Source organism: Populus trichocarpa, chromosome 10 (genome assembly GCF_000002775.5).
Source record: "Populus trichocarpa isolate Nisqually-1 chromosome 10, P.trichocarpa_v4.1, whole genome shotgun sequence".
In the NCBI taxonomy this organism is placed as follows: Eukaryota; Viridiplantae; Streptophyta; class Magnoliopsida; order Malpighiales; family Salicaceae; genus Populus; species Populus trichocarpa.
The window spans coordinates 19,047,879-19,072,174 of record NC_037294.2 but is presented as its reverse complement, the minus strand read 5'-3'; the positions used below and the strand labels follow the sequence as shown (position 1 = coordinate 19,072,174).

At 33.1% G+C, this 24,296-nt stretch overlaps 4 protein-coding genes across 6 annotated transcripts; 1 reads left to right on the top strand and 3 right to left on the bottom strand.

The window, feature by feature from the left end:
• Positions 1 to 1,407: 1,407 nt before the first annotated feature.
• LOC7490364 (BEL1-like homeodomain protein 9) lies at positions 1,408 to 7,638 on the bottom strand. 3 transcript variants are annotated; one of them, XM_002315159.4, is made up of 4 exons: positions 7,007 to 7,638; positions 2,468 to 2,835; positions 2,310 to 2,370; positions 1,408 to 2,087 (listed from the first exon to the last, which is right to left on the bottom strand). In XM_002315159.4, exons 1-4 carry the CDS (start codon positions 7,544 to 7,546, stop codon positions 1,617 to 1,619), a joined length of 1,440 nt encoding a protein of 479 aa, XP_002315195.3. In that variant the 5' UTR covers positions 7,547 to 7,638; the 3' UTR covers positions 1,408 to 1,616. The 3 variants fall into 3 exon arrangements, with proteins under 3 accessions (XP_002315195.3, XP_024465625.2, XP_024465626.2); XM_024609857.2 differs by having other exon boundaries at positions 2,468 to 2,712; XM_024609858.2 differs by having other exon boundaries at positions 2,468 to 2,670.
• Positions 7,639 to 11,370: 3,732 nt separating this feature from the next.
• Positions 11,371 to 13,391, bottom strand: LOC7490362 (ras-related protein Rab2BV). Its single transcript, XM_024610292.2, has 2 exons — positions 12,964 to 13,391; positions 11,371 to 12,210 (listed from the first exon to the last, which is right to left on the bottom strand). Exons 1-2 carry the CDS (start codon positions 13,126 to 13,128, stop codon positions 11,725 to 11,727), a joined length of 651 nt encoding a protein of 216 aa, XP_024466060.1. The 5' UTR covers positions 13,129 to 13,391; the 3' UTR covers positions 11,371 to 11,724.
• Positions 13,392 to 14,152: 761 nt separating this feature from the next.
• LOC7458112 (dirigent protein 4) lies at positions 14,153 to 15,021 on the bottom strand. Its single transcript, XM_024609237.2, has one exon. The coding sequence runs from the start codon at positions 14,924 to 14,926 to the stop codon at positions 14,363 to 14,365; it is 564 nt and encodes a 187-aa protein (XP_024465005.1). The 5' UTR covers positions 14,927 to 15,021; the 3' UTR covers positions 14,153 to 14,362.
• A 3,488-nt stretch (positions 15,022 to 18,509) lies between these two features.
• On the top strand, positions 18,510 to 23,264 carry LOC7458111 (cucumisin-like). The gene is made up of 10 exons (XM_052456174.1): positions 18,510 to 18,680; positions 18,941 to 19,029; positions 19,233 to 19,327; positions 19,671 to 19,914; positions 20,036 to 20,549; positions 21,255 to 21,358; positions 21,712 to 21,930; positions 22,061 to 22,172; positions 22,248 to 22,461; positions 22,552 to 23,264. The coding sequence occupies exons 1-10, from the start codon at positions 18,564 to 18,566 to the stop codon at positions 23,085 to 23,087; spliced, it is 2,244 nt and encodes a 747-aa protein (XP_052312134.1). The 5' UTR covers positions 18,510 to 18,563; the 3' UTR covers positions 23,088 to 23,264.
• Positions 23,265 to 24,296: the final 1,032 nt, after the last annotated feature.

The following is a 24,296-nucleotide window of genomic DNA, read 5'->3' as shown; positions in this document are numbered from 1 at the left end:
AATGTTTTTTATAATTTGTTTTTTCTTGTTTTTGAAGCACTGATGTACATAGAATAACTTGCTGTATCATATTAGTTATTTTTTAAAACTTATTTTGCTACTTATAAAAAAAATAAAAACTTCTGTAATTAGAATTTTTCTCTCATTTTTTGTTTATTTTTTTAAAATAAAATTATAAAATAATTAATAAAATATTACTAATTTCTCATACCAAACTAACCAACTTCCTCGTATTTTATTTATGGTGCATGTTAGTTTGTTCCTCCAACCTTTACAATTCAATAAATCAGTCACCAATTTTTTTTCTAATCAATTCAGTTTATGCCTTGGACTATTTTCGAGACGTTCAACAAAACCAAGTCAATGTCATCCACACTTAGATTAGATCATTGCGTTCATTAATAGATTCTCTCTCACAATCTTACCGTATAAATGACTGAATTTAATGACAGGAGTAGTTTGATTCATTAAATAATCCATAAATTAATCAAACTGTTTTGGTTCACATCAATTAACAACTTGTTCATGAGACTCTGTATCTTCTTTCACGAATTTTTTTTTTTTTTTTGATTCATGTGGGGTGTCCGGGCCAGCTTACGCGCACCACGACTATTCCCCACGGCCCACTGGACATCCTGCAAGCCCAGGAGCAGGTAAGGCACCGTGGGGGTGACAGGCGTGCACATAGAGGGTCGAATCCGGGAGGGGAGCGGAACAAGTCCACGATGGACCACAGCAGCTAGACCCTCAAGTGCTGGGTACACACGAGAGCTCGAACCAGGGCACTGAGGCAGGGCAAAGCCTGCCAAGGCCACTGAGCTACAAGCCCCGTGTGTTTCTTTCACGAATTTTGACCCTAAGAGAACACATTTAGCAGATGTTCCTAATGATCAATTGTGTTAGTCATTTACTAGTTAAAAGTATTTTTAATTTCCCAAGAAGGTTACAAGTCCCATACATAATTCATACATTTATCTATAGATTATCATCAAAAAGAAAAAACCCAATCATTCATTAGTTCATCAATTACAGCGTGCTTTAGAGGAAGCCAAAAACGCCTCCCATATCAAGTTCGGGATTCATTATAGCTCATGAGTTCCAAATCACAGATATTTAAATGAAGTTGAAGTTGCAATTTGGGGAGTGGAAATCAGCGTCCTGTCATGAAAATGACCCGTGGAATCAAGTTCGTTTTCTTTTATCATTCGCTTCCGCTATCCAAATCAACTATCTCTTTATTAACTTTCATTCGAACATATCAGGAAGGCAAATCATGTGCTGGTTCTGGGGTCGTGATGGACACACGTCGCCTTAATCATCGTCATCCACTAATGATGGCGGCACAGAGCTACTTGTAAAACTTGTGCGTGAATTCTCCACCATAGGAACTGGGAAAATGACTGAAAGTACAAAGAAATCTAATGCCAATTCTCATAAAGCAACAGTTAATCTTGTGTTCCGACCATTTACTTACATTTGTTCATCTCCACCACTCCAATGATCATTTGACAAAGAGGCTGCCTACTTGATATTACATTACAGATAGTCCTTTTTATTCAGGCAACATGAAGCAAATTGAGCTTGCAGATTATAGAATTATGCAGTATCCGGCTCCTTTACTCTTTCCCAAAATGCTGCTTTTCTAGTTCAAAACCTGTTGCTGGTGCTGAATCCATCATGCCAATCATTTCCACGTTGACGTGGTGAGGTATGCTCATAGGGAGAGGCCATGATAGATCAATGCCATTATTCTGGGGAAGACCCAGTGCCAATGAAACACCTTTGCTTCCACTAACACCAGCAGTGTGGTAATTACCTGAAAAATTGTTGCCATAAATATTTACTGGGTCCTGTCTCTGCTTAGACACATCAGGAAGTTCATTTAGCAAGCGGGAGCGTGTCGTTTGATTTGTATTCTGGTGCGAGGTTGCTCGGGACTGTTTCTTGAGAGGCAAATCAGATGGCATGTTGGCACCCTGGTTGACCGTTTCAGATGGGGCTTGAGTTTGCTGTGATTCAAGCATGTGCACTTCTTCCACCATTGGCTTCCAAAGTCTAACTCTTGCGTTAATAAACCAATTAGAAACCTGCATGGAGCCATGGAAGAGATTTTGAAACTCTATTAAATAGCATCATTGTCTCTTAGGACAGATGCGTCCACGACAACAATTAAGTGGTAATATGAACACCTATCCAGCTTAAATAGTCATTCATGCATATCCATAGTCATTCCCTCTCAGGGTGTAAAAATCCAGCCATCAGAACAATGTTAGAGAACGACAAGAAGATATGAAGTGAAGAAGGCACACCTGAGTCCTTGATAGACCTGTCTGCTGAGCCAAGGCTTGCTTTTCCGAGTCTGTAGGGTAGCTGGTAAGTATAAAAACTAGTTATGTAATCATCAGTGTTAAAAAGACAGGATAACATGGTATAGCGATGAGGTTTAGAAGTTCCACCAAACACTTACGGGTGTAAGAAGTGTTCAAACAACCATGTCTTAAGCACAGCTACAGCATGATCAGGAAGTCCCCTGTGAGATCGCCAAACAGAATGTTGAATAAAGTTTAGGTTCAGAGTTGGATTTTGGTTTCCAATGCCTCGTTCAGTTTTCCCATATCTAGGACTTTTTTCCTTGGTAACAATACTATCAGCGAAGGTTCTTCCTGTGAACTGAATTTTATCCAAAAGGGCATTCTTCAAGCTAGTAAAGTGCTTCAAAACAATTTTGATTGCATAACAAACATAAGGAGCTGCATTTCCAAGACCAGCAACAGTTTCAAATGATGCAACAACTGACTGCATTTGTTGGCAATATAGTTTGTATCTCCTGTATACCTAATGCAGATTGACAAGGAGCAAAACTAGTTTCAAATCTGAATTTCATAAAGATTCTTAGGTGGTACTTGCATTCAAAGAAAATTTAAAGCAGAGCCGGTGGCTAATGAACATCTTAGAACATATCTGACAAAGACAGAGGAAACTTCAGAGGATTATGAGCCTTTCCACAACTGTTTGGTAGGCTTTGTAGATTGAGTTGTTGAAGGCCTCATATGCACTTGCAAAACAATAGCTGAACTAAAACCACATCCCTATCTCCCCCTGACTTTTTCTCTCTTGTTCTCTCCTCTTGATTGAAGACTTCTCTCAACGATAATTTTTTTTAGAATTTACTGGTTGCTAGATTTGTAAGGTTTTTAGCTTTTTTTTGTTCCTTGGGGATTTGTTATCATCTAATGGTAGAAAATGATGGTTCTTCCTGCTTTTAAAAAGCTATTAATTTAAATAGAATTTCCTTATGACACAAATAATTTATACTCTAATTGTGTTGAAACTCAATTCCCTTGGAGAGTTATTCCACCAAAAGGCAAGCAAATAGCTTTGAGTAATTAGCATGTTTGCTCTTAATGTTACTTGTGTTCATGAATTCAATAAGCATGGCCCGTGATAGTTCTGCTTGATCCTTGAATATCCTTGAATATCTTTATAGTAACAATAGAAGTATATTTGATAATGTAGCATCCCCATCACCTTCCAGAAGATGTTGCTGCCATAAAAGTTTTGATCAATGGAGGTTGGGATGGCAGCATCATTCATTCAATCTGGTTTGATCTCATGTTTAATCCACTCTCAAAGATTCAAATCAAAATTCACCGGTGGCAACTGTGATTATTCAAATGCAGTTATTTCTACCTTCTCTTTTCAAGTTTCAAAAGAAATTCCTCATAATCACTTAAAAAACCGGTTCAAAATATATATATCGGTAAGCAAATGATCACTTCTATTAAATCTCCCTTTAACTACTGCTCTCCTATTCAAAAATTGTGATATTATTCTATATCAATGCATTATAAGGAATTTGAATTAGAAAAACAGAATGATTAGTAGACTTATGTGTTGTAATAAAACATAGCTTTCGGACAGTGAGGACAAGAGGCCCAGTTCGATGTTTCACTTTCATCTGTAGGTCCAAAGCTATTCAGTTGCACACCAGGCCTCTTCCCCTGTACTGGGCATGACTAAAACAAAATAAAATTCTCTCTTGAATCCCTACTTCCAACAGGATTGAGAGCAAGAGAAACCACTTGTCAGGATTATTTTCCCATGCACCATTATAACTAATGGAATATTGAAAATTCTTTTCTGCCGCCCTAGCATATGGTGCCCAACCAGATTCCTCCTATCAATATCAAAGCTTAAAAACCCTAATCCCATTGTCTATGCCATATAAATTATTGAATACAAAGTTGGTGGTGAATGTAGTTTCAGATTAATGTACAGTAGTAACTTCTGTTTTTTAGCCTACTCATAAAAAAAATAATTATTTAGTTAGTCAAATAGCTTTCACTTTTTACACCAGGCACCATATTTATTTGTGTTTTAAACATTGATTCTATGTAAGCTAAAATAACTTACTTTTCATTCATTTTACTTGTAAAATTTCACAAAATAGCACTTTTAATCAAATATTTTTTTTTAAAACCTTTTTTTTTTAAAACCACATTTAAAAATGTTTTTCTTAATCATATTTTTTTTAAAATCACAAAAGTAAAAGCTACAACAATACCAAACACACACTAAGAGACCGTTTAGTTTGGTATTATGATAACTTCTGCTTTTTGTCTAACCACGAAAAAAAACTATTTGGTTAGTCAAATAACTTGTGTTTTTTGCACTAGACCCCGCATATAATTGCGTTTCAAAACTTGATTTTATAGAAGCTAAATGGCTTATTTAAAAATGATAAATATTATTTCTCAAAATGTTTTTCACTTAAAAATACATCAAAATAATATTTTATTTATTTATTTTTAACAAAATACACTACTTTTCATTCATAGAGACATGTTATTCATTTGTTTTGAATGCAAAAATCTAACTCACAACAATTTTAACCAAATATATTTTTTAAAGCCACAGATATAGAAGGTATCATAATATTAAACACTAAGTAAGGTTGACAATTTATGATTTTGTACCGACTAAAAGCATGTTTGAGATTATAATAGAGATTATTTTTTAAAGTGATTTTCGCTTGAAAATATTTTTTTATTATTTTTTTAAATTTATTTTTAACATTAAAATAATTATAAAAAAAAGGAGAGCGTAGTCAAACCGAAAAAACAACGACAGCTTAAATGAACCCCATTTTGGTCCATCTGCAACGATTCCAGTGAAGGAAGCGCAAAGATAGCAGACCAAAAAAATCTGAAAGAAAATAAAGCAGGCAAAACAGAACTATGATGTTTTGCCTGATTGTCTACGGTGCAAAATACATGTGATATGATCAGTAAGTGTATAAATATTCAAGGATCAACATGTATAAAAAACAACATATCCTCACATATAATGAACAAAATAACAAGGCAAACTGCGTTTCAAAACTTGATTTTCTACTATTTGGTTAGTTAAATAACTCATGTTTTTTTTTAAATTTGATTTTTGTATAAGCTAAATCACCTATTTAAAAGTGGTAAATATTATTTTTAAAGTGTTTTTTATTTGAAAATATATCAAAATAATATTTTTTTATTTATTTTTAAAATGAAAACATAAAAATAATCCAAAAACACAAAAAAAAAATTATTTGAAGCTAAAAAATTTTTTAAAAATTTTAATAGCATGGTTGGACCGCAATTCCTAACAAAGCCAAAATAAACTACTTTTCATTCATAGAGACATGTTATTCATTTATTTTGAATGCAAAATTCTAACTCACAACAGTTTTAACCGAATATAATTTTTAAAACCACATATGTAAAACGTATCATAATATTAAACACCAAGTAAGGTGAATGTTTGAGATTATAATATAAATTGTTTTTGATTTTTGAAAGTGTTTTTTGGTTGGAAATATTTTAAATATTTTATTTATTTTTAAAATTTTATTTTTAACATTAAAATAATTAAAAAATACAAAAAAAAAAGTGTACTTAAACCGAAAAAACAACGACAGCCTAAATCAACCCCATTTTGGTCCATCTGCAACGATTCCAGCGAAGGAAACAAAGATAGCAGACCAAAAAAATCTGAAAGAAAATAAAGCAAGCAAAACAGAACAAGAAAAGAAACAGTAACTTGATTCAATATGACAAGACAGGACATCTTTTTGCCATGACTAACAATTACTCAAATATCTTTTCCCGAGATACTGATTCCTTCACAGCAATAATCAAATCAATTACAGAAGACAGTCACCCCAACGCAAGCATCCTCCACTATCTTTACCCAAATTGATAATTTTTATTTAACCTCAAAAATGTCCTTTATATAAATGACCTTAACATAAAGAGGACATGAAATATAAATGGAAAGGGGCTTGGCCTATCTACTTACTTACTGATACTGGGTAACTTTTCTATTTTTAGGTACTGTTTCAAGTCTCTCACATGGGTCATACACGTATAATTAATACTTTCTCTGACATCTATTATTATAAAAAAAAATAAAAATTGCAAGTCTGTAATCTCCGATCTATTGATTCTTTGTTCCGAAACATATTAAAATTTATAATTAATCTTCACAATGAGAACGTAAGTTACTAATGGAGTCTACGTGAGACCTTCAAACGGAATAACACGCGAAGGGGTTCTCCATATGTCCTGAAGAAACAAATTGTGAAAAAAAAGCAGAAAGGGTTTTGACTAGTAGATTGTTTTCTCTATATTTATGACTTTGAATCTTTTTTTTTTATTATTTCTGTTCATTAACCTAAGATCTCTTGCAAAACCTGCCAAACAAATAAAGAAAATAAATGAAGATGAGCTTAGTTACTAATGGAGTCTACGTGATACCTTCAAACGGAATAACACACGAAGGGGGTTCTCCATATGTCCTGAAGAAACAAATTGTGAAAAAAAGCAGAAAGGGTTTTGACTAATAGATTGTTTTCTCTATATTTATGAATTTGAATCTTATTTTTTATATTTCTGTTCATTAACCTAAGATCTCTTGCAAAACCTGCCATACAAATAAAGAAAATAAATGAAGATGAATCAAGTATATATACCTCATCCAGCATCAATATTAGCTTTGAATTCTTCCATTGATGCTCCACCCCGCCACTTAAAAAAGCAATACTTTCTCTCGTAATTTCACTTTCACCCAAACCATCCAGAGGGAAGTTTGCATTCGCACAATTAATTACACCACAAATTTCGTCCAAAATCTGCTGTGCAGGTTTCAAGAACCTTGAACTCGTCAAGATTGAAGCGTAGCCAGTAAAGGGACCAAGAGGGACGACAGAGCTTCTCATTTCACCATTCTGCTTAGTGTAATCACCTGAAACTGAAACGGCATTGTATCTCTGGTTATCGAGTTGAAACGAGAGACACAAAGATAAACCCTGACTTGTTAAGGGCTGGTAGTTCATGTCTTTGAGGGTTTGAAGTGAAGAGAACGAAGAAGATTGTGAAGGGTTCATAGGAGCTTGTCTAGAGAATAGTGGGGTTGGTGGGTTTTGTTGTTCTTGGTTGGTTTGAGTGGTGACACGAAGCTTGTTTTTTCTGTTCTGTTGTGGGACATGAAAGGGTTCAAAGTTTTGTGCCATGAATATATACACTCTATGACATGCTTTTGAGCTTGAGAGAGAGAGCTCACCGAAAGTGAAAACGAAGTGGTGATGATGATGATTGATGAAGAGCAGGACGGGTTATGATGTAATAAAGGTATTGTTTGTTATTATAGTAGTGTTTGTTTTTTAAAAAATATATTTTATTTAAAAATATATTTTTAATTTTTAAAAAAATTATTTTTAACACTTAAATAATTTAAAAATATATAAAAAAGTAATTTAAAAAAAAATAACTTAAATAAAAAAAATAATTTTTTTTCTAAAACACATTGCCGTTGTAAAAACAAACATTGATTAGTGTGTGTTTAAGAACGCGGTGCAAATTATTTTTTTTTAAATTTAGAATTTTTTTATTTAAAATAAATATTTTTTATGGTTTTAGATTGTTTTGATATGCTGATGTTAAAAATAATTTTTTTTTAAAAAAAAACTTTATTTTAATATATTTCTAAACGAAAAACATTTTAAACCACCGTCGCTATCACAATCTTAAACATACCCTTAGCTAGCTACGTGGGTTGCTTTTGTACATATGTCAGCTAATTTTTCTTAGTGCAACAATGCAGGCACTTACTTTGCATTTTTTCAAATAAATCAAAAAATATAATTACAAACCAAAAATTCTATACATATATTTAATTAACAAAATTAAGAATATTTGTGATAATAATTATATAAAATATCATTGGTGATAACTAAAAACTAAAATAATAAATTAAGAGAGAGATATATATTAAGATATATGATTTTGTAATATAAACAATGGATCTAGTCGTATTAAATAAATTTATTTATTTGAATCAATTTTTTATTAAATCAGATGATAATAATAATAAACATACATAATAAATTAGGTTGGATTAAACTTTTTTTAAAAATAAAAAATATTTAGACATTATTAATATATTTTAAAAAAACAAATATTCATGGATTCAAAATATGACACATGTTAAAATATTTTATTTAAAAAATATTAAAAAGATAACATAATATATGGATAAACTTGATTTAATCAATATATTAAAGAAGTAACGAAAAGAACTTAAGTAAATTTAGATTAATTTGATAAATTCACGATCTAAGGTTATATAAGATTAAGATAATTTTATAAAAAAAATTATATTTTTTTAAAAATGAAAGCTAAGTGATAAAATAATTTTTTTTAAAATAAAGTTAAGTGAAAAAAAAAAAGTTTATCCCGTCGTACTCTAAAAAGAATTATTGATTACTTGATTTAAAAAAAAAAAAAAACCGAAGGAAAGCACTTTAAAAAGAGTTCAAAAATTTATGTCTAATGGACCAGATTCTAGGCCCAAAAGCAATGGCAGGCCCGCGCACTCATCCATGCAAATATTTTTTTTAGGCAAGCAACGCTCCATATGTATCTCTAAAACATTAATTTTCAACTTTCTTTTGAAAAAATCAAATACAGGTCAAGGGTTTGAACCCTTGAAATTCATTCTTCAACCTACTTTTAACATACAAAACAACATAGAAGCATGCATAAATCTTTTTATACCTCTGAACAACTTAAAAATTAATCTAAAAACAAAATATTATTTTGAAAACCAAAAACTTGCCCATGTAAGGTAAACAAAACGTTCAATTTTTTTTGTTCATGCCAGTATTTTTAATTCCTATACATGCCATACATAACTAAAATCAATAAATAATAAAATTATATTAAAAATTATTAAATTATACCTTTGTTTTTTGTTTTTATAGGGAATTCTTGGTTATTTTCTTTTTTTATTTTTCTAGAGGAAATGACTTATAGCTTTCGAGGAACTCTATTAAAAAGAATTAAATCTTTTATTCATGTCCATATTTTAAATATTTACCTCACATATATTAAAAACAAAGTCTTTGAAATAAGAGGATTTGTCAAAACTACAATCATAATAAAAATAAAAAATCATGCCTGTACTTTTAATTTCCACACATACCGTATAACTAAAATTAAAAATAATAACAAAATTATACCCAAATTTTAAAAATTATCAAATTGGATATTTGTTAATTTTTTATATGGGTTCTTAGTTTTTTTTATGTTATATTTGACTCCTTCAGAACAAAGAATTTATACATTCTGATAAATTATATTAACATAAAAAAGGTACTATTTAGTTACGAGATAGAATATAATTTTCTATTCGTGTCTGTAATTTTAATATTTTCCTCGGTAAATTAAAAACATAGTCTTTAAAATAAAAAAGATTTGTAAAATTGTAATGATAATGTAATCACGTAAACTTTAGTCGAATCTTTAATAAAAGGATTGACAAAAATATAAAATCACCTAATTAATTAATTGATTAGTCTTGTTGATTTTTTTTTAACTTTTACTTTAGTTTTTCAATTTACTGATGGAAAATAAAAAAAAACATTGAAAATGGAAATTTTATAATTATTTCATATACATGGGTCCACTTGTATTGAAGGTAATTAACATGTTAGCTTATTTATAAAATAAAGTTATGAAAGTACTTGATTAATCAAGTTTTTTAAAATATAAATACTCAAATAGAAAAAAATTAATATATGTACTCAAATAAAAAATAATAATCATAAAGTAAAATTGTACGCACCACGTAGAAAAAATTGTATACACCACGTATAACTAAAATCCTAAAATAATAAAATTACAGAAGAATTTAATAAATTATGTTTTTTTATTAAGAGATTCCTGGCTGTTTTTATTTTATTTTCTACTCTTTTAGGGGAAAGGATCTATAACTTTGAAAAACTCTATTTATATAAAAGAACTCTTTATTCTTTAAATAACAAATAAAATATAATTTGGACTTGTAACAATATTACACGCGTTGTAAGAAGATTGCGAATGCCACGCACCACTAACCTTTTATTTTAATAATATTTATGTTAAAAGAAAGGTGCAGGCTATAAGGAGAGTGGCCCGGGGCAAGAAGCTCGAGCCAATACAGGCTGTTTGTCTAAGTTGAGTGTGCTGCCACGCCCAACACTTTTGGTGTGAGCGTGAACCTTAGCTCCCTTGTGAGATTGGACCGTGCCCCGAACCCAATATATTTGGGTCCAGATAGCATACTTAGATTCATTTCTAGTTTATAATGGGTTCAAGCCCAACACTCATCAAGGATTTTTCTGGGATTCTATGCGGGTCTCTTAGTATTTTATATTGATCTAATATATATTATCCTGAGAATACAACTCAAGCTATTACAAAGATGAAATTACACTTCAGCTCCTCTCCACAAAATAATAAGATTCATGAGTTATAAATACATTATGAATCTTTCAAGTTAAAGGTTCATAATTTTTTCATTCTCTACTGCACATATATTTTCGAAGCATTTTACCATTGAAGAATCCCCGCGTCTATCAAAGAAGACCTTCTGCAAGTATAAATTATCGGTCACCTGACATATCAAACATCACCTGCTACCAATTATCAACTCTACAGGTTTTTCATATTAAGTTATCATATACCTTAATTATGGAGAATTGATTAGATTACTTGAACTAAAAAATCAATAAATTATCAAACAAATTAATCTTATTATTAATCATCTTGGATTTTAATACTCGTCATTAGTATTATTATTTAAAATGATTTTATCAGATGTCACATCATCTTGGATTGAAATGTTTCATTAAATATCATATCTATTATAGAAAAAAAAATTACTTATCTAAATTCAATATTTGAATAAATTGCCCAAATTTAACATACAGAATTGCAATATAGCATTCGAAACTACATGACTTTTTCTCAACCATATACGTGCCATACAATCAAAGCATGCTGCATTCAATTATCATAGTTTCTAAAAATCGAGAATCAATTAAAATTTTCTCCGGATCAGAAAGCGTTACTGAAATTTTTATCAGAGATTTGAGGGAAACAAGTATACATGATCAAAAGAGAAGTAGAAGTAATGACCTAAAGTTACGAAGCTTTTTTGTGGATGCCTGAGGCTATAGAACACAAGATGAGAATGCTAAATCCTCTGTTCATAGTGAACTATGCCTCTCCAATGAAACTAGAAACCTTCTCTCGAGATGGCTCTAGCAAATACATGGCATAAGGAAAAATGAATATTGTTCGTGCCCGTCACACGAATGAACAATATTGTGATAGCCTCGTTTTACCAATCTGTAAGATAAACACCTTGTTAGTTAGAACAGCAAGCTCTTTTGTTGATATTACTGGACAGATTTGCAATAGTAATTGTAGTCCCTTGGGGAAGTCCGGTTGAGTTAGCTGCCTCTTGTGCTGTCAGTGCCTTCTTGCTAATAATTTGGTAGATATCCAACAGAATGGTCTGGAATGCCTTCTCAACATTGGAAGCTTCCAAAGCTGAAGTCTCAAGAAATGAAAGACCTTCCTTCTCGGCTAGCGTTTGAGCATCTTCTGCTGAGACAGATCTAAGATGGTTCAGGTCAGATTTGTTTCCAGCTAACATGATGACAATGTTAGAGTCTGCATGGTCCCTTAGTTCACGGAGCCACCTCCGGACATTATCAAATGTTTGCCTCTTGGTTATATCATAAACCAAAAGTGCACCAACTGCTCCTCTGTAGTATGCACTGGTGATGGCCCTGTACCTTTCTTGGCCAGCTGTGTCCCATATTTGTGCCTTAACTGTCTTCCCTTCCACCTGCACAATAATTAATTTTGGCATCATTAAAAATAAACATTACCCGATCAAAGAGAACCAGAAAAGAATAATCATGGAGTTGATTCAACAAACAACTGGGGTGGAGATGACAACTTCAAACTTCGCAATCAGGTAACCTGTTCTCTATAGTGTTTCCTATGCGGGACTCTCCTTGCAGGGGAAGTGGCGGGCTACTTACTCATGTTCCCTAACCAAAATGTTCTCCTGGTTAATAACCGCAATTGCTCTTTGTTTTAATACTCTACTTGATTGTTAAAATTATTTCACAATCTGATAAAAAATTGCTAACAAAACTCTGAAAACCTGCAAGTTTCCATTTGTAACGCCAGGGCTCATGCCAGAAAAGTATTGGGGTTGGGGGTGATTAGGAATTTGCTTTTTTATCCCTTTGTATGGAGGCATCAATATTATTCGATGCTCTTGGAGTTGAGTGCATTCCTCTGATATGTAAGTGGAGTATATGAGCAAGGATCATGTGGGATTCACTTGAACTACAAACACAATCCACAAACATAAAATATTTGACCGAGAAGGGACTAACACGTGATGATGGCATTGATAGCATAGCTCCAAAATCAAAACTCGTTTTATAACAAGTGAAAATGAAAAATAAAAATAAACAAAATGCAAATAAATTAAAAGAAAACCTAGAGATCTCATCACAAGATGGGATTGATGGAATGGAAACACAATACTTAACCACGAAAAAAAAAAGGAAACATAAATACAAACCTGGAGAGTCCTTGTTGCAAATTCAACACCAATAGTAGACTTGGAATCCAGGCAAAATTCATTGCGCGTAAATCTGGAAAGAATGTTTGATTTTCCAACACCTGAATCTCCAATCAACACAATCTTGAACAAGTAATCGTATTCATGATCCACCTTGTATGCCATCAATTAATTATTATCCTCCGTTTTCTCTAATCCTCTCTCTCACACACGCTGACCCCCAAATCAAATAAAAAAAATTGAAATTGGCAAATTGGGTTGGTATTAAATTTGAAATTGGGGGTAGAGAGAGAGGGGTACACTAACGCTACAAGAGAGAGAAGTAAAACAAGAATAACGGATGAAAAGGCATGTTAAACGGTTATTCTTTCATTGAAGGCGCGAAACTCGGGAGAGTTTAAAATCACACACACACACACACACACACACACACACACACACACACACACACACACACACACACATGTATTTGCTTTCACACACCTGTCTTTCCATAAAAATAAATAAATAAATAAATAAAGCGAGAGTGACCGGACTCTATTGGACATTGGGCTTTTGGATCGGGTCCTGGACTTCTAGGACTAGGTGAATAATTTTTAGTGTAAATCACAGAAAGACTTGTAGTATTGTAAAATAAAAAAATACTTCCTAAATGTGTTTTCCTAAATGTTTTCAAGTTTTACAGATTCCTCTTAGATTTCCATCTTTGAGGAGTCCGTTTGTATGTGCATGGATTTGGGAGCTGCTGCCTTCTGTTCCTTCGAAGGAGAAATGGAGTCCACGTCCCGACTTTTCCGGGATGCAATGGTCGTCGCTGGAGCTTCTCTTCCCCGCCCATTCCCCACGGATGTCAGAGGGCTAGCGGACTTCCACCCAGTTTTGGAGGCATTTCCAGCAGTATCGCGACGATCGGACCTCGGATCGGTTTTGTAGATGCTATTTGAGGTTGATCGCCGGTTGGAGGGCTCATCGGACGGCGACAAGTCTGACGGCTAGCCACGGACTCCAATTTTCTGCCCTTTATTTCCTCTGAAATCTTCCCTTGGGCTGGGCTAACATGTTTGGATCAACGAGCAAAGTTAATGGGTCGAACTCGAATCAAATGATTTAATAAAAATATATTTGCTTTTAATTTTTTTTAAAGTTGTCCTAGCTGTCGAGTCATTAAAGATTCAGCTGCATAAGCGACCTTTATCAGATCTTTTTTTTTTCAATTTAAAATCTGATCCATATTATATTCTGGATTGTGAATTTTTGGAATCAACTTGTTAGATTGGATGGGTTTAATTACGAAATGAAAATGGATTCTCATTTAAGAAAAAAAAAGGACTATTTATTTTACTAATATTTATTAATGGACTTCTAGCTGGTTGCCAAGGGCCCGAGGGCCATTCTGTGTTTAGTGATGAACCACAGTCGCACGACACTCTACAACGGTACCGCTAGCAGTTTCATTTGTGAAGCGGGTCTTAAGCCGAGCAAACCCTGTAGCCATCCTGAACTTTCCTCTCCCTCCAACAACAGCAACTTCACGTTCCTTCTCTGTTACTGCATTTCTCGAAAACAAGCTTAAAGAGCTCCCATTAAACCTGCCTGAGGTAAAACCGAAGTCAAGATATGTTACTAGTGTCAAGACATCTTGGCTGGATGATACATAGAGCCCCTCTGCATGACCAATGACCTCAGATGTCGGTTCAGGACCTACTGTTAACGGATCATAAACGGCAAATAAGCTGCCGAATGGCAGCGCTGGTGACTTATCCTCCTTGGTGATGTTAGGACGTGCTATAAGGACAGAAGTAGGATTTTTGCCGCTAATTCTGTCATGGAAAAAGAAGTGGAGCTTGCTAACTTTCTTCCGCAGGGATACATATGGCACGCTTTGAGAGTGATATCGACAATAAACGGGTGCAGCGATCATGTAAAGGGTCAAGGCCAGCCACAAAATTTTATTTTCTTCCATTTCCCTTGTGCTTCAAAATTTCTCGAGTCTTGACTTACACTTCCTCGATATCCTTTCTTTCTTCGATGAACCTCCTTAATTTATCATGTGCAGTTGTTGGGCACATTTATAATTAATTAATTAATTACCTTGCAATCCATTTATTAGTATATTATGTGTGACGCTATCTGGCACATTAGATTCTTGTTGATTTTGTTACTTTTCTTTGGTTCATTTTATTTATCTACAATTTATGAGCAACGAAAGACAGATTCTATGCTATATACAATTTTTTTTTTAATAAAAAAATGCTGCTATATAAGGCAACCAATTATTACCTTATATGATGGGTTCAAATTATCTTAAAAGATATGACTGGTCATGTTTTACCTCCTGTGATATTTCCAGAAATCATTTTGGGGTTTTTTTCATAGATGATTAGGGAACCCTGTGATTTCTATTTTCAACCACCTGGAAAATGATCGCTCTTCACTATGGATGGTCCAAGCCATTACTTTATATTCACCTGCATAGAATAAATCATCTATAACTTTAAGGGATTAACTCAATTGATCAGACTCTAGGTTTGTTTTCTAGAAATCACTAATTCGAATCCCACAAATCTCAGGGCCATTAAAGATTTATATGGACGTTAACTTCAGGACCTGTGGGATTAGTCGAGATATGCGCAAACTGGTCCAAAACCTATGTTAATAATAAAAAATAATAATAAATCATCTGTGATATTTTTAATCTAGGCCAATATAATCTCCACTAAAACAAATCATCAATAAACTAATACACTCAGATTGACAAATCATAATCCTAAAAATAAAATAGTCGTAAAATTAGCAAGATATGCACATATGTTAATATGAAATTGCATTAAGATTTAATTTAAATAATGCAAGCAACTAAAAATATTGAAGTCAGAATGAAAATTTCAAACAAGGGATAAATGTTGAGGTTTCTTAAAAGTATGAGCTAATTATCCAAGAGGTCCTGGCGGAGCGGTTAGGCGCGCTCTCGTCGCTTACGAGGTCTGGGGTTCGACCCCTCTCTTCGTCTGCAGCCGGTCTCTTGGGAAGCCCTTGCCATCCGGGGCGGGGATTAGTCTTGGCGAAGCCTGAGATACTCTGGTTCACACAAAAAAAAAAAAAAGTTTAAGCTAATTAATTAGCAGTTGAAAAGGCAGAAAGACACGAAGAAATCACTAAAGAAATCAATCAAGATAAAAGAAAGACCTTAGCAGTGGATTTCTTAATGATACCAAAGGCTCGAATGATAGGTTCGGGCTTCCTCTCGAATTAATTAGCTGATAGAATCTGCCCTTGAAATAACTTTTAGCACTTTTAACCAGAGCTTAGCCTTTATCACAACATAAAAAAAAAAAAAAAACAAAATACCTCTCTCTATGAACGTTTATCATTCAGATTAAATATGTAACTTGGCAAAGAGATGTTATTAAACACAACAACTTTTGAACTTCAACATCAGATTAAATCGGTACTTGAAAATAAAGATAAAGAAAACAGGAAATATAGGAACCTCTGCCCTCCTAATACCCACGTAGTTTTGCCTATGAGGCCACAAATCCTTGCTCTCGCTTTTTTCAACTTGTTTTATCATTCAAACATGCCTCCCACCTATCTGACTCACACCCCGACTCACCAACAAGTCACCTCGATTATACTCCATTGCCCTCGACTACATTTTTGTAAGTTTCCATTGAATTCAAATTCAAATTCCAATTACAACCACCAAATTTTCAATGCCATATTAATTATATAAATATAGCCAAGTAATGAATCAATATTACATTTTACTATCAACATAGTTTTAAAACCCAATTAAATTATAATTCAGGAGGGTGGTCAATTGAGTTTAGAAAGATCATCTCAAGTTAACCAATATATATATATATATATATATATATATATATATATATATATATATATATATAAAATTAATGACAAACCAATCTTCTTCTTACAAACTATAGCCAGCTCATATCTATTATAGGCCCAATAAATTCAATAACAAAATACAAGTCTAATCTTCTTACAAACTATAAACAACTCATATCTATTATAGACTTTTATTATAACCCAATAAATTTAATAATAAACAACTACCCACTCATATCTATTAAGGAATTATTTTACTACAACTGCTTCATCTCCTTGACTTTCAAAACCCTTTTCGTTGTCGGTAACCATGGGGCATTGTTCTTCTCCTTGATTCTCACCCTTCCTCCATCGATTCTCAATTTTCTTACACAATACTTGGATGCTTGGTTGTAACCATACCGGAGTGTAACGAGGTTTTAACCAATACTTGAGTTTGCCAAGACTCAATCAACTAAGAAGTGGTCAAGACTCAAGCTTTCAATTTCTGAATTTACTCAGGCTAGTGGGAGAACATACATTTAACGGCGATCATCATTAACATTTTTAAAGTAAGACACTCTTGTTTTATATTTATGATGGTTTGTTTTTGTGTTATAAAAATATTTTTGAATTTTTTTTTAATTTTTAATTAATATTTTTTTGATGTTTTCAGATATTTTAATGTGTTGATGTTAAAAATAATTTTTAAAAATAAAAAATATTATTTTAATATATTTTTAAATAAAAAATATTTTAAAAACAACTACCCGAAAACAGAATCTCAAACAGCTTTCAATATCAAAACCAAGTATAATTATTCGGTCTCAGAAAAAAAAAAAATTGACATTCATGCAAAACAAAAGGAAATTTATAAAGATAATCATCACAGCTTGGCATACGGTACCAATGCTAACCCTTGTCCCCTGTAGTTAAGTTGGGATGAGCCCATCACCTGTCCCGTGCGTCCCTTCGTAGCTCATGGAGTTTTAATTACCAGTTCTTTAATAAATCGAAACTTCACAATGTTTGTCACATCAAACAATATTAAATAGAGGTGAAATTTCTTAGGAAGCTCAGCTTTGAATACTTCATGCCAATGGCAGTTTGAGTGCCGCGGATAGAATTTGTCATGCGCTTGCACTAATATTTTACGAGTCTTCCTATCAAAAAATATTTTTTTCCGGGTCTTATTTGGTGGAAGTTCTCATCCTTTTAAAAATATAATGCACAAACCTTTTAAAATACCAGCGGTCAAACTCCAACAAAATATCCTAGAGGTCAACCATTAATTGGGATTGAAATATGAATAATTAAGTCGAAAAATTAGTGCAGGAAGAGTCTAAGAATCACTTGGTGGGGTTAATGCATGAACATTCCAATCATCATCTTTTACTAGCTAACACGCAGAGGAGATAAAAAACGAGACAAATATTAAAAGTAATAAATAAATAAATTAGTGCATTAATAGTTTAAGAACCTGTTTATTTATTTTTGTGTTTTAAAAATATTTTTGAAAAAAATTTGAGTTTTTATTTTATTTTTTTCTTTACTTCAAATTAATTTTTTTTTGACATTTTAAATTGTGCTAATGTCAAAAATAATTTTTAAAAATAAAAAAATATTATTTTAATTTATTTCCTAACAAAAAAATACTTTAAAAAACAACCGCTATTACACTTTCAATTATATTATAAGAATAGGTTACTGTCATGCTTTTCTAGCATAAAAACCTGTTCTAACAAAAATACTTGTATAATGCGTCTTAATTGATGATGGCAAGCAAAATATCTCAGTATCCTTTCTTCCTTCTCCTACTCAGCAGCCTGATCATCACTTGTCCTCCCCTCAGTAGCAGCACGGCTTCTCATTCTCAAGATGATCGAAAGGCATGTTTCTCTATGTTTTATTTTAATTGATTGGTCATGAAATCCGAAAATGGGCACTGCCATATCATGACGAAGTTATCATTGATCCTTGATTTGGGTGGTCTTTTGATGCTTCGGTTCTATGCCATGAAAAGAGCTCGAAATTAGATTTCTTCCATAACCTTTCAATTTCTTTCGCTAAACTTTTTTTCTGTCTCGATTTTGTCAGGTAGTCTAACTAACTAGGTTAAATTTTCGCCTTTGACATTGTTCATATGCAGTCATATATCGTCTATATGGGTGACCGGCCTAAGAGTGAATTCTCGGCTTCTTCCCTTCACTTGAACATGCTGCAAGAAGTCACTGGCAGGTTATAAATAAAACTACTCGTTTGGCTTCGTTATAAATCTATTATCCTTTTTTTTGGTTGAAAATCTATTATCCTTTTGTTCTTTCATGAATGTAACCACTATAGAAATGTTGAATATCCAGCACAGCATATAATATTAAGTATCGAGAAGCACTTTGATCTTTTTTTTGACTAACCAGCAATCTATACTGGAATGATTTCAGCAATTTTTCTTCGGAATCTCTGCTCCATAGCTTCAACAGAACTTTCAATGGATTTGTAGTGAAGTTGTCAGAGGACGAGGTGGAAAAACTTGCTGGTTGGTGCAGTAAAAGTTTTTTTTTTCGTGGTCTATACTATTTTATATTTAATTTTTATTAAATAGAATAAGAGTGGTGAAATTTAAACTTGTAAATGCTTAGTCAATAAGATTCTGATACCATATTAAAGAACCATCTCACTCAAAAATTTAAACCGTTAGGTGAGATCTTAATAATAATTTTATATTATTCTCTAAAAATATGATATTAGTATTGTGTTGATTATCATAAATTTAAATGTCAGTGTTTCAAGTTTAAAAAGTGACTGAGAGTAATATAAAAGCTTTTACAACATGCAATTCGAGTGTTCAATTTTAAAACGGCGACAACTTTCCTGTACAGCAATGTCAAGCGTAGTATCTGTATTTCCTAATAGAAAGAAAAAGCTTCACACAACAAGGTCATGGGACTTCATGGGATTTTCACAAGAAGTTCAAAGGACCAACGTTGAAAGCAATATCATTGTTGGGATGCTTGACACTGGGATCTGGCCCGAGTCCGAAAGCTTTAATGATGCAGGATTTGGTCCACCACCAAGCAAATGGAAGGGCTCTTGCCAAGTCTCATCCAATTTCTCTTGCAACAAGTAATTAATTTAAATATCTTGGCCTGTTTTCATGTAAAATCTTTCTAATTATAATTAATCAGTAAGATCAAGTAAAAGAAATATTAACAGATGCAGCAATATATGTGCTGTCCGTATGCAGTAAAATAATCGGAGCAAAGTATTATCGTAGCGATGGAATGTTCAATCAAAGTGACGTCAAATCTCCAAGGGATTCAGAAGGCCATGGGACACACACTGCTTCTATTGCAGCAGGGGGATCAGTTAGCATGGCAAGCCTGTATGACCTTGCCATGGGAACTGCTCGAGGCGGGGTTCCATCAGCTCGTATTGCTGTGTACAAAGTATGCTGGTCAGACGGTTGTTGGGACGCTGACATTCTTGCAGCGTTTGATGATGCAATTGCTGATGGCGTTGACATTATCTCCATTTCAGTTGGAGACTTGACACCTCATGACTATTTCAATGATTCAATCGCAATAGGAGCCTTTCACGCTATGAAATATGGTATATTGACTTCCAATTCCGGTGGGAATGAGGGTCCTGGGCTCGCAACAATCTCAAATATATCACCATGGTCTCTTTCTGTGGCTGCTAGCACAATTGACCGAAAGTTCCTTACGAAGGTTCTACTAGGAAGCAACGAGGCTTACGAGGTAAGTTTACTCCAATCTTTTATGTTAGAATATATGTTCCATGTTTTCTCGTTTTCTTTTTAGTTTGTGCGGAAAACTGCTGTTAGCTTGTTACGTTAGAAAACTATTTATTTTAGAACAATTCAAATTCAGGTGAATTATATTGTCTTAATATCAATCATATATTTATAAAAAATCTCAACTTGACCTCTGATGTTTTATTGCTGTGGTAATAGTTGTTGATGATGGCTCGCCTGCTTTATATTTTATTTTTTATTACTTTTTTGTTGAATATTATTATATAGGTATTTGAGAGAGAAACAAGAGAAAAGTGTGAAAAAAGTGAAAAAAATAGAGAAGTGTTCAATTTTATTTAAATTCATTTGCTATTTAAAAGTACAGGGTCACATTAAAACTTTTGGAATTTTAGGATTAGTATTTAAAGAATCGAAATAGGTACCAAAATTGAATGTGTTAATAAATGTACTTTGGCTAAAATATTATTTTCTGTAAATTAATTTAGAGATCGATAGAATAATTTATCACAGCCGACTACATAGAAGTAAAATATCAAGATCATAAGAGTTCATGTTAATTCATTATAAATATGATAAAACCACTTTATATTATTTAAGTCGATCAACATGTCAATACAATTAAGCACCTTATATATATATATATACACGAACTTATTTTTTAACAAATCTTAATTTGTTGTGTAATCAGGGCGTTTCGATAAATACATTTGATCTTCAGAATGTCATGTATCCTCTGATTTACGGAGGAGACGCTCCAAACATCACAGGAAATTTTAGTAGCTCCTCCTCAAGGTAACTCTTATTTCTTTTTGATTTTTTTGTCTTTCTAATAGGTAAACCAACAAAATCTCAACAAATTCTTTTTAAAAGGAATTAGCTTGACATACCGGGCCCAAAGAACTGTAATTGTACTCGAGTCATGAATACCCAGAAGAACTTCATAATTTATTGAAGCTTTAGAATTGTAAATATTGTGGGACCTTTTTTGTGTTCTATGTCATGGACCATGGATTCAGTCCATCAATAAAAAAAACAAATGAAATTTCTGGAGAAACTACTTGAAAGACGTGCATGGGTGGAGGATCTCAGAAATATGTGTTTTTGTAAACAAGTAAAAATCAACTGAAAAATACTGAAGAATGCAGGTTTTGCTTTCAAAACTCATTGGACCCAGCTTTAGTGAAGGGCAAAATTGTTCTTTGCGATGACTTGGGTGGTTGGAGAGAACCATTCTTTGCTGGTGCAGTTGGTGCCGTAATGCAAGACGGAGGTGCCAAAGATGTCGCCTTCTCTTTTCCACTGCCTTTGTCCTACCTTGGAAAAGGGGAGGGTAGCAACATTCTATCCTACATGAACTCTACAAGGTATCAATCAAAGAGAATAGTGTGAAAATATTTTACTTGTTGAACCTTTTCAAGTTGATAATCAATAACAGGAAGGACTTAAAGGACGGAATGAACTGATCATGAATTTGCTCATACCAAAAAATTGCAGCAATGCAACAGCCACTATTTATAAAAGTAACGAGGCAAACGATACATCAGCCCCTTATGTGGTCTCATTTTCCTCAAGAGGTCCGAATGCATTTACACCTGACGCTCTCAAGGTAATTCACATAGTTTTCTTTAAAAAAATGTCTCATGCAACTAATTACGTTCACTGACATTTGATAATGTTACAGCCAGATATAGCTGCCCCAGGAGTTGACATTCTAGCCGCCTGGTCTCCACTTTTTCCCATTTCTCAACTTGAAGGGGACAATAGATTGGTGCCATACAACATAATTTCAGGGACATCAATGGCTTGCCCACATGCAAGCGGGGCTGCTGCCTATATCAAATCGTATCATCCCACTTGGTCTCCTGCTGCCATCAAGTCTGCTCTTATGACCACCGGTAATTAAAGTTTCAAATTCTAATTCTGAATTCGTTTATCAAGTAGCGAGAGACCTTAACAATCTTTAATTAATTTGGCTATGTTTCCAGCTTCTCCAATGAATGCTGAAATCTATAATGATGCTGAATTTGCATATGGCGCCGGCCATATTAATCCTATCAGGGCTATAAATCCCGGTTTAGTATATGATGCGGGGCCAATTGACTACATGAAATTTTTGTGTGGACAAGGATACAATAGTAGTGTTCTACGAATGATCACTGGGGATAATAGCAGTTGCTCGGACGCTATCAATGGAACAGTTTGGGATCTGAACCACCCCTCGTTTGCACTTTCTACCTCGAGCTCGGAGGTGATTAGTCGAGTCTTCAACAGGGTCGTCACAAACGTAGGGTCACCAACATCCATATACAAATCTAACGTGACTGCCCCGCCAGGACTTAAAATCCAAGTGAACCCCACCATTCTATCATTTTCCTCCCTGGGTCAAAATCTCTCTTTTGCACTCACAATTGAAGGAACGGTAGCTAGTTCGATAGCCTCTGCATCTTTGGCATGGGACGATGGAGTATATCAAGTCAGGAGCCCTATTGCCGTGTATGTTGCTCTGAAGCGAAAGCCTTGAAACTATAAGCACAGCTATATAAATACGAGTACTCTTTGTCAATTACTTGGGAGTAAACTGGCTCTAGCGTTTCTTTTCTGTCGTAAATTCAACGTTTCAATTTCACTCACCAGAAACCTCTATCATACAAGTAATTGGTTGCGTTTGGTTACTAAATTAAAATAAATAATTTTTTTTTTGTTTTAAATTTATTTTTGTAGCGTTTTTAGATCATCTTAATGTGTTTAATGTGTTGATGTAAAAAATAATATTTTAAAAATAAAAAAATATTTTGATGATATGATTTATATTATTTTCTAATTACCTTGTGCTTAATTTTTATCAAATAATTGGAGATGATGAGATTCGAACTCAAGACCACATTGTTATCAAGGCTTTGATACCATGTCAAAGAACCATCTCAACCCAATAGTTTAAGCTGTTATATGAGGTTTCAGGATATGATTTATATTATTCTCTTACAATTATCATACTCGCAAACATTCCTAATACTTCGATTATATTTGAATCATTTTTTTTCCAAAAATCATAAAATTAATAAAAAAAATTATTTCTCACGTGTCATACCATATCATCACATATTTGAATATTTAACTGTAAATCAAATGAACCTCTATTATTATCATATGAACCAAATCTGTGAAAATAAAATTGTATAACCTTATTCTTCTTCTTCTTCCATAGCTCAAAAAAAAAAAATCATTAATTGTAGCGTCCGTCACCACCAAGTGGTTAAAACTGAAGATCTCTATTTGAAGGTTTAGATGAAACGAAGAAAAAGATGGAAGGAAATAATTCAAGAACAGGGAAGAGGTGTCCTCTTCACTATTCAGTGATCCAAGGCGACAAATGAACAACGAAACTGGAGATTAAAAATTACATATTAATAACAAAAAAGGTATAACTTAACTGATTAAACTTTAAATTTATTTTTTAGAGGTTACTAGTTCGAATCTTACAAATTTTAGAACCACTGGAAACTTACATGATCGTTAACTTTAGGATTCGTGAGATTAGTTGAGATGGATGTAAACTAACTCGGACATTTATGTTAATAAAATAAAAATAAAAATAAATAAACATAGTGATCCAAAGGCGGCAAATGAACAACCAAACGGGAGATTAAAAATTAAACACTATACATGCAGGTTGTTATCTTAAGATGTATAATTAAATCCAGCTGGTGGCAAAACACTCCAAGATTATCAT

Coding starts and splice junctions, on each gene's coding strand:
- LOC7490362 (XM_024610292.2), bottom strand. CDS start 13,128: ATGGCATACAAGGTGGATCATGAATACGATTACTTGTTCAAGATTGTG. Junction 12,211..12,963: donor TTGCAACAAGGACTCTCCAG/GTTTGTATTTAT, acceptor ATTATTGTGCAG/GTGGAAGGGAAGACAGTTAA.
- LOC7458111 (XM_052456174.1), top strand. CDS start 18,564: ATGATGGCAAGCAAAATATCTCAGTATCCTTTCTTCCTTCTCCTACTC. Junction 19,328..19,670: donor CGAGGTGGAAAAACTTGCTG/GTTGGTGCAGTA, acceptor TTTCCTGTACAG/CAATGTCAAGCGTAGTATCT. Junction 20,550..21,254: donor GAAGCAACGAGGCTTACGAG/GTAAGTTTACTC, acceptor TTGTGTAATCAG/GGCGTTTCGATAAATACATT.
- LOC7458112 (XM_024609237.2), bottom strand. CDS start 14,926: ATGGAAGAAAATAAAATTTTGTGGCTGGCCTTGACCCTTTACATGATC.
- LOC7490364 (XM_002315159.4), bottom strand. CDS start 7,546: ATGGCACAAAACTTTGAACCCTTTCATGTCCCACAACAGAACAGAAAA. Junction 2,836..7,006: donor TAATATTGATGCTGGATGAG/GTATATATACTT, acceptor AATCTGCATTAG/GTATACAGGAGATACAAACT. Junction 2,088..2,309: donor CAGGTCTATCAAGGACTCAG/GTGTGCCTTCTT, acceptor GGCTCCATGCAG/GTTTCTAATTGGTTTATTAA.